Source organism: Salvia hispanica, chromosome 2 (assembly GCF_029641045.1).
Source record: "Salvia hispanica isolate PSC_SH4W2 chromosome 2, Shi_PSC_v1, whole genome shotgun sequence".
Taxonomy (NCBI): domain Eukaryota; kingdom Viridiplantae; phylum Streptophyta; class Magnoliopsida; order Lamiales; family Lamiaceae; genus Salvia; species Salvia hispanica.
In genome coordinates, this window is record NC_142693.1 from 46,563,491 (window position 1) to 46,572,551 (window position 9,061).

Below are 9,061 nucleotides of genomic sequence, written 5' to 3' on the forward strand. Positions count from 1 at the left end.
ACACTGGATAAAATTACATTCGGAAAACCAAATGTTTCATAGTTATATAGTTATTGAGAGAGAGGGTGTAGTACATAAAAAAAAATCTAAGTACATTTCAAATTAGATCTTGTCCTTGATGGATGCAATTGTGGTTATGATCCAATAGCATTAATTGAGCCAACTATGCCAATACCACTGAGTGCAGTTGATACAATATGTAGCTCAATTATCTCTATTTTTCATTTTACAAAAAGTGTAAAGTGCATAATAAGATTGTTATTTATGACTGTTGTGTAAAGGCTATGTAGTTTTGACTTAGGAGAAATAGTAGTATAAATAAAAGTGAAAGAAAGTAGTAAGCCATAATCACTTAGCAAAGCAGCAAAAAAAAAAGATTGAAAAATATGAGTGGCAGAAGCATAGAGTTGATGGAAGATGAGTCCATAGAGAAAATTTTTGAGAGCAAGGAGGAGTTGATGGAAGATGAGTCTATAGAGAAGATTTTTGAGAGCAAGGAGGTGCCACGGTGGCAAGATCAGCTGACAGTGAGGGCTTTGGTGGTGAGCTTTATGCTGAGCATATTGTTCACCTTCATTGTGATGAAGCTCAACCTCACAACTGGGATTGTCCCCTCTCTCGGTGTCTCTGTTGGCCTGCTTGGATTCCTTTTTGTCAATTCTTGGACAAAGATTCTACACAAAGCTGGATTCCTCAACCACCCTTTCACAAGGCAAGAGAATACCGTCGTTCAGACATGTGTCATCGCCAGTGCCGGCATCGCCTTTAGCGGTCAGTACACACACACTCTCTATGTATGTCATATAATCGATAAAATGTACTACTTCGTGTGTAGGGTGTCAACTTTTTTAAAATGAGATCTGAAATCATTTTAGTTCGTTGATACAGTTGACATCATAAAACATAATACCTCCGTCCCAACTAAGTTGAGTCACTTCTTTTTCGCACTCGTTTTGAAAAAATCGTAATAAATAGTTAAAGTGGATGTATAGTAAAGTAAAAGCGAGAATAATATAGAGAATAGTCTTATCTACGTTATCCTCGCTTTTACTTTATTATATATCCACTTTAACTATTTTTAATGATTTTTTCAAAACGAGTGTAATAAAGAAGTGACTCAACTTAGTTGGAATCATAAATTCCTGATCTTGAGTCAGGAACTAATATTTATGAATCAGTAAACTCATATTAGTGTATTCGTGAACTAAAATGAGTATGAAAAAGACCAAAAATGATAGATGAGAGTTCTTGGTGGGTCTTGTTGAGTATGTCCTTGGTTGTACATCTGAAAGAAATGAACTGACATTGACTTCTTCACAAACTGATAATACTTGTTCACTAGCTTGTAGTAATACAATGATCAAAAGTTGTTAGTTTATTGTATAAGGTGTAACTTTGTATAAAATGTTCAGGAGGCTTTGGAAGTTACCTTTTAGCCATGAGCCAAGTTGTGGCAAGACAATCTACTTCAGCTAACAACCCAGAGAATATCAAGAATCCTTCGCTCTCGTGGATGATCGGATTCCTCATCCTCACTAGCTTTGTGGGACTCTTCTGTGTTCTGCCCCTCAGAAAGGTATGAGTTCAAGAAACTTGTTCATTTTTCTTTTTCCTTTATTTTTTTTTTGAGTTGTGATGCAAATTTTATGTCAAAATGTTTCAGGTAATGATCATGGATTTTAAATTGATTTTTCCAAGTGGCACTGCAACTGCTCATTTGATCAATAGCTTCCACACTCCTAAAGGTGCCAAGAGAGCCAAGTGAGTTGTGACTACCCTTATTTGATTCCTTACTCCAAAGTGAATGATCTCACAACATAGTCTTGCTTGTTCACTCCAGGAAGCAAGTCAGATTCTTGGGGAAGTTCTTCTCTCTCAGCTTCTTGTGGGGTTTCTTCCAATGGTTTTTCGCTGCAACCGAAACATGTGGATTCAGCAATTTCCCCACATTTGGCCTTAAAGCCTATCAGAACAAGTCAGTAACCTCCTTGGCCATCTTACATTCATTAATTCATATAGAATTGTATTTCACTTGTGTCATTTTCACAGGTTCTATTTCGATTTCTCTGCAACATATGTTGGCGTAGGCATGATTTGTCCCTATGTTATCAACGTGTCGATGCTTCTCGGTGCAGTCCTGTCATGGGGCATAATGTGGCCACTGATTGAGAAGAAGGAGGGCGATTGGTACTCAGCTCATCTTTCATCCAGCAGCCTTAATGGCTTGCAAGGATACCGGGTAACTTTTCTTGTCTTTGCTAACCAATTTCATATAACTTTCGCAGGGATGTGATCAGTTGCTAACTATTTGCTAATTGCTAACTAATTATGTCAACAGCTTATGTTATACGTAGATGTAAACACGAAGACATTTGTATGTCTATAACATAGGCGGTTGACATAGTTAACGGTTAATAATCTAACCGGACCTATCTTTCCGATTCTATAACTAACATATATCATTCACATTTGTAACAGGTCTTCATTGCTATAGCTATGATTCTTGGTGATGGCCTTTACAACTTCATTAAGATCCTTAGTCGCACCCTGTTTGCGTTATACCACCAACTCCGCAACAAAAACATGAGCTCTATCATTGGCAACACAACGGCATCTCCTCCAACACCTGCTTTATCTTACGATGAACAAAGAAGAAATCATTTTTTTCTCCAAGACCCAGTCCCTGCTTGGGTTGCCATTGCCGGGTACATCGCCATTGCAGCAATCTCATCTGCCACAATTCCTCACATATTTTACCAACTAAAATGGTACCACATTGTGCTGTTATACATCTTCGCACCGGCACTAGCCTTCTGCAACGCCTACGGAACTGGGCTTACTAATTGGTCCATGGCGGCCGGTTATGGAAAATTGGCAATATTTATGATTGGTGCATGGGCAGGAGTGTCTCACGGTGGCGTCCTCGCAGGGCTGGCCGCGTGTGGTGTGATGATGAATATTGTGTCGACCGCCTCTGATCTCACGTCGGACTTCAAGACCGGGTACCTGACCCTTGCATCTCCACGGACCATGTTTGTGAGCCAGATCATCGGTACTGCTATGGGATGCGTGATCACGCCATGCGTGTTTTGGCTCTTCTACAAGGCTTTTGATGATCTCGGACTCAGCACTTCGCCATACCCTGCGCCTTATGCACTTATGTACCGGAACATAGCAATCTTGGGCGTTGAGGGAGTTTCCTCTTTGCCCAAGCATTGCCTTACTCTGTGTTGTGTGTTTTTTATAGCGGCCTTGGCTATTAACGTAGTAAGAGACGCTGTGGGGCCAAAACGGGGGAGGTTCATTCCTATGCCTATGGCGATGGCGATTCCGTTCTACCTTGGAGGCTACTTTGCTATTGATATGTGTGTTGGGAGCTTGATTTTGTTCATTTGGGAGAAGATTGACAAGACAAAGGCCGACGCCTTTGGGCCTGCAGTAGCTTCTGGATTGATCTGCGGAGACGGGATATGGGCCTTGCCGAGCTCACTTCTAGGTTTTGCAGGTGTAAAAGCACCTATTTGCATGAAGTTTTTGTCCAAAAACGATAATGCTAGAGTTGATGCTTTTTTATCTTCTTAGTTTAAGACATACATTTGAGCTCATATAATAATGGAATTTAAAACTTTGGTCTCATTGGTTTGATGTTAACATGTTTGTGAAGGGATATTGCTGCTCTGCTCGATCAATGTCTAACCATATGGATGCAACACAAAATTCAGAATCACAGCTAAAATACATGAATTACAATCAATTTGTTTACCTATCTGGCCACCTATGATATGTGGGTGTGGCCATGTGTGACACACTTGGAATTATAATTTCATATTTGCTAATAGTTTGGTTTCACAATGTATAGTAGATATGCCCATAAACTTCGGTATAAAACAAATCGAAGTACATATATATAGTTACTAGTCATACGCCATTAATCACTATTTCACACTGTCCATGTGAAATGGTTGTGAATAAAAGTTCATATCTTCTGATCGATCCACATTATATCTCATGAACAGATAGAGATATAAACAGATAGACTACATTGTAACAGGAGTATATCATACCGAATTTTAACTTTTATTTCCTACCCAATTTTGTTGTTTTACTGTTTTGATCTTCATTAGTCCTTTTTTTCTTTAACGAAACAAAATACTCCCTCCGTCCCACTTTAAGAGTCCCGGTTTACCATTTTTGGATGTCCCACTTTAGGAGTCCCGGTTAGAATATTCCATAAATGGTATTATGCCCCACATTCCACTAACCTTTTTCCACTCACATTTTATTATAAAACTAATATAAAAAAGTAGGACCCACGTTCCATTTTTCACCAACTTTCCTTTACATTTCTTAAAACTCGTGCCGAACTCAACCGGGACTCCTAAAGTGGGACGGAGGGAGTAGAAGATTTCAATTTGCTATTTTCATGTTTTTACTGTTTCCTATATTTAATTTGTGCTAATTGTATTTTTTTTATAATGTAGATGATAATTGTACTCATTGTCCCATTTAAAATGGCTCGTTTTCTTTTTAGAATGTCCCACTTAGAATGATACGTTTCTTCTAACTACATTGAGCATACACATCTGAATTGACATTTACTTCTTCATTCCATTAAATCATGGCAGCAAACCCAAACTGTGAAGGTCATCATACAACCGCAAAGCAAACATGAATTACAATGGTATTTTTCAAATAATATCGATCAACCATCCACATTTTACCTCTCCTGCTTCTAGCTAAACTTTAATTCTTACAAGCAAAACTCATCAGCTTTAAGGCATGAAATGCATATGTATTCGCAATGGCACACATCAGTGAATGACTGGCTTCAAAGGATGAGCTCTAAGTTTCGATAAGTCCAAGCTTGCATCTAGCTCTTCATCCAACTCTCCAACAATGCTTCTATAGATGTAGAAAGAACAATTTGCATTATATAAAAGAAAATGTGATAATCAGATGCAAAATATGAGGGATATCATACATGTTATCGCCCCGGATGATGTAGAGGCCCAAAACAAGTTGTTGCACGCCTTCCTACAAATAAGATCTGAAGATCTAAATATTGGCAACGTACACTTCTTGCACAATTTAAGTCCATAATTATCTGTGAGGCTAATATAATGGAAAATGGACAATATGCTATCTTCATCGATTGAAAAAGATGTCACTCCTCCTTTGTCTCATTAACATCAAGAAAACATACCATTTACAAAGCAAACAAGTATTTATATTCAGAGACTCTTTGGCCGAATATCTCAAGCCTTGTACTAGTTCTTCTGCGAGACCTTGTTTCAGATTTCTAAACATCAGAACAAAAATTCAGAAACATAATGAAAACTAAAAATGGTGCATGAAAAAGGCAATATAATTTCAGTTAATGCAAGATTAATACTGTAAAGGTTAATTTGATTGAAAACTGAAGCAAAATTGACTGACATAGTTAGTGTCTTTAAAACGAATTGACATAGTTCATTGAACAAAATCATCAATTGGCAGACAAATAAATCAGAAAAATTAGTTAGCAAACATTCAAGCATTCAATACTTGCAAGAGAAGAGACCTTTGTGGAGTACACACGTTCATGAGACTCATCAAGAATTATGTTGGTAGCTTGATCGAAACCTTTTAGAATTCCCTGCATGCAAGGTCATTTTTTCAGTAAAATATACCCTAAGTGAATTTTCTCTATTTTGGCCTAAACATGAAACTTACCACAATATTCCGCCCATCATTTGTGATAACTGAAATTGTTTCTACAGTAAAAAAGAGAATAAAAAAGTCATGACTGGTAGAGAATTAAACATGCCGAAAACACCTGTTGTGCCTAATAGGATGTTATCAGCTCTTGACTAGCATAGACAAAGAGAGAGTTAACATCTGAAGTATGTTGTTGATTAAGATTCTACTAACTTTCAAAGAACATAGTTTGACAAGCAACGAATGGAGGTCTATGTAAATTTATACCGTCACTTCAACTTCATGAAATGCTGATAGGACAGAAAATATTCTAGAAAATAATCTGAGTCCATTTAATCTAATTGTCGATATGAAAGTCTTATCCAAAGTGAAATGGTTATACAATAGAGCAAACAAAGACTCTTGATCCACTTTTCGCTTATGTGATATATGATTTATATCCTCTTCAATTTTAGTAAGGAAACCAACCAAAAATATGCCACAAGGTTATGGCTGGAGGTATACAAAAAATTTAAATCATGAATCACCAGGATATAATACTTTCAGAAAAAAATAATCTTTCCAAGTCTATGAAAGCAGTTGCCAAGATCGCGGTAGATAAAACAACTGGAACTTCAAAACTATTCAGATGATAATACAATACGCGTAGATGGAATAAGAGATTTCATACGATCAACAAGAGTCTCAAGTCCAGCTCCAGTTGCCATCTTCTGATCCTCGACAAAAACGAGCAACAAGCGAGAAAATGGCCTTTATGATTTCTGCATCAATGCAGATCATAACAAAAACTCAAATTCATGAAGCACAAACTTATATACAACAATTTCCCTTTCACTTGGAGTGACGTAATAACAGGGGAAATCCAAAAGTCCAAAATAAATGTACATTCTGCAAAAACTGAAGCTCCAAATGATATCCAAACAAGAGTTTCATCTATAGTTTACATCCAATTAGATGGAGTATCTGAATTCAGAAAATCTTTGATAACACAAAACTATCAATTTCTTGTCTAATTATTCCACTCACAGTCATAACATATTCATGAACCAGAAATTAAACATACCAATCCAAATCGGGAACCCTAGCCATGCTTCATATAATTGAGAAAATGTAAAAATGCGTATCAATCCAAAAAATTAACAAATGAGAGCAAAGGCAATACTTCGTTCCAACACCAAACGAAAAGAATTTTACAATAGCTTCGTTAATTTATCAGCATTTTACCTCGAGCCCCCGAGAAAATAGAAGGCAAGTGCACACGAAAGTAGCAATCAGCAGCAGCCGATGGAATGGTATGGCAGGTTTGAGCAGCGAAAAGAGCAACAACTTTCTGAGGCTCCGGGGCGGCGGCGGGAGCGGCGCTGGGGCCTGCGGTGGATGCGGCAGAGTTCACGTTAGATGTTAGAGAGGCCACTAAATAATTTGTAGAAATAACTTTTTTTTACCATAAAATGGGATAAGCTCGTCTATTATAAAATTATATTTTGTCTCCCCTACTTAACACATAAAATAATATTTCCTCAAATTTTGTGTCATCTGTAATCTACTATTGAATGAAGGGAGTAGTATTTAGTAGTGTATTATAAAATGTGTATGCAATGTAAAAGGTGATTCCTTCTGATAAATCAATTGTTTATTACTCCCACGTCCACCATTTAAAAACCCTTTACATTCACAATTCAATATAAAATTAATATTTTAAATGGGTTTCACATTCCACTCACTTTTTTCTTTTAATTTTCTTCACAAAGTTAAATAATTTTTTAAAATCTGTACCTAGTCAAAATGACTATTTAAATAGTGGAACAGGCAGTAAAAAGCTCATTAATTTAACTTTTTCTATTTCTTTTATCCTAGTAGTACTATTCTCCGTGTTTCTTGAAATTTCCTTTTTCATTTAATTAAAATACATTCATATATTTTGACTCTACATAAATTGAAATTAGCACTATCTATTTTTTTTTTGTGAATTTTGTATTATCCACTTTAACTCTTTAAGACTATTATTAGAATTGGAAAATCAAAATGTATAGTTTAGGATTAATTAGTTTGTTTAGCTTTTTTTTCGGCCTATGTAAGGAATCTCATTATATTTTGTAGAGTTACCAATTAATAAAAAAGTAGTCATTAAAGTGTTTCTCTCTCTTTTCTCTTCCCTCTCACATCTAGGGTTAATGTAAAATTCATCCTCCTTCAATGTAGCTTCTCCCTTCGTTCAATTCTTCAATTCTAATATGGTATTAGAGCGGGCCCAAGTCGATAGATTTATCTCTTTATCTCTTCTCTTGCCTACCCACGTGATGGAAGTCCGATGTGTCATTCCGGCCCACACGTGAGGGGGCGTGTTAAAACACTTAAAAATCTTGTCTCACATCGACTTGGTAACGATCCTAGCTCATCTATGTAAGTGTGGATAATCCTCCCACTTATAAGGCCTTTTAAGGGGTGAGTGACCCATTTCTAATGCTAAACAAACTAATTAATCCTAAGCTATACATTTTTTATTTTCTGTTGAAGGAACTACCACAAACCAGACTTGAAAAAGGTATCGGCATCCTCACGGAAGGGTGTGATATTATTCAATAACAACTTCTTGTTATTCACCTCCATCTCACTCACAATAGATCAGGAGCATCAAAATACAATGAGAAAAAAGACTAGAGCAAAGAGATTGAGATATTGCAGATTTTGAAGAGAATGCAGATTAAAGATGAAACTGTAACAAAAGAAAGAAAAAAACGGAAACAAGGAAGAGAAGAGATTGAGATTGATATTTCAGATTCATAGAATCCTATTTCAATCATTGAGAACAGAGAAAATCGAATTCAATCGGAGATTAAAATTGAGAAACAGAATTGATATTTCAGATTCATAGAATCCTATTTCAATCTGTGAGAAAAAGAGAGAACAAATTTGATATTTCAGATTCATATGATCCTATTTCTGTTGGGGATTTCTGGATTACAAGAGATAAACACTAGCCGGGCGTAATACAACCCAAAAGAAAGAATATAGGAAACTAAACTGAAACGAAATTACAATGGAGGTGAGGGCAAAGCTTCGACAGAAGAACAATGCAAGAGAGGGAGAGAGCTTATGAATGCTTGTGAATGAATTGGTGTCTAGAATGCAAGAGTATGCATGCCTATTTATAGGCCAAGCCCACTCATTTGAATTGATGGAGTCAACACTGTGTGTCATGATGGCTAGATTGTAACCGCGGGGGGTTACTAGCCGTTACGGACGTTACACACGTCAACCATGGAGCATGAACCTGCACGAATGTATTTAGACACCTCTCACGTAGTTGTTCATTCCAGAAATGTATCTGGACAACCCAATCAATGTGCATGCATTCTACGGA

General features: G+C 36.8%; 2 protein-coding genes across 6 annotated transcripts; one reads left to right on the plus strand and one right to left on the minus strand.

Annotated features, from left to right (window-relative positions):
* The first annotated feature begins 386 nt into the window (after positions 1 to 386).
* On the plus strand, positions 387 to 3,624 carry LOC125196357 (putative metal-nicotianamine transporter YSL7). 2 transcript variants are annotated; one of them, XM_089065951.1, is made up of 7 exons: positions 387 to 406; positions 446 to 771; positions 1,413 to 1,576; positions 1,664 to 1,761; positions 1,841 to 1,975; positions 2,050 to 2,239; positions 2,479 to 3,624. In XM_089065951.1, exons 1-7 carry the CDS (start codon positions 387 to 389, stop codon positions 3,580 to 3,582), a joined length of 2,037 nt encoding a protein of 678 aa, XP_088922077.1. In that variant the 3' UTR covers positions 3,583 to 3,624. The 2 variants fall into 2 exon arrangements, with proteins under 2 accessions (XP_088922077.1, XP_047950811.2); XM_048094854.2 differs by having other exon boundaries at positions 405 to 771.
* Positions 3,625 to 4,588: 964 nt separating this feature from the next.
* LOC125209015 (sm-like protein LSM8) lies at positions 4,589 to 7,128 on the minus strand. Of its 4 annotated transcripts, none has more exons than XR_016135179.1 (7): positions 6,922 to 7,128; positions 6,368 to 6,458; positions 5,713 to 5,753; positions 5,561 to 5,635; positions 5,204 to 5,299; positions 4,982 to 5,047; positions 4,807 to 4,902 (listed from the first exon to the last, which is right to left on the minus strand). XR_016135179.1 is itself a non-coding variant. In XM_048108588.2 (6 exons), exons 2-6 carry the CDS (start codon positions 6,402 to 6,404, stop codon positions 4,812 to 4,814), a joined length of 297 nt encoding a protein of 98 aa, XP_047964545.1. In that variant the 5' UTR covers positions 6,405 to 6,458; positions 6,922 to 7,124; the 3' UTR covers positions 4,589 to 4,811. The 4 variants fall into 4 exon arrangements, 2 of the variants coding, with proteins under 2 accessions (XP_047964545.1, XP_088920158.1); XR_016135180.1 differs by having other exon boundaries at positions 4,822 to 4,902; positions 4,982 to 5,034; positions 6,922 to 7,127; XM_048108588.2 differs by lacking the exon at positions 5,204 to 5,299 and having other exon boundaries at positions 4,589 to 4,902; positions 4,982 to 5,034; positions 6,922 to 7,124.
* Between the last annotated feature and the right edge of the window lie 1,933 nt (positions 7,129 to 9,061).

What these genes read in the sequence shown, in the direction of transcription:
- LOC125196357 (XM_048094854.2), top strand. Translation starts at nt 411, where the DNA reads ATGGAAGATGAGTCCATAGAGAAAATTTTTGAGAGCAAGGAGGAGTTG. An exon ending in TGCCGGCATCGCCTTTAGCG is followed by an intron (nt 772 to 1,412) that starts GTCAGTACACAC and finishes TAAAATGTTCAG; the next exon opens with GAGGCTTTGGAAGTTACCTT. An exon ending in AAAGGTGCCAAGAGAGCCAA is followed by an intron (nt 1,762 to 1,840) that starts GTGAGTTGTGAC and finishes TGTTCACTCCAG; the next exon opens with GAAGCAAGTCAGATTCTTGG.
- LOC125209015 (XM_048108588.2), bottom strand. Translation starts at nt 6,404, where the DNA reads ATGGCAACTGGAGCTGGACTTGAGACTCTTGTTGATC. An exon ending in ATGATGGGCGGAATATTGTG is followed by an intron (nt 5,636 to 5,712) that starts GTAAGTTTCATG and finishes CCTTGCATGCAG; the next exon opens with GGAATTCTAAAAGGTTTCGA. An exon ending in ATCATCCGGGGCGATAACAT is followed by an intron (nt 4,903 to 4,981) that starts GTATGATATCCC and finishes CTACATCTATAG; the next exon opens with AAGCATTGTTGGAGAGTTGG.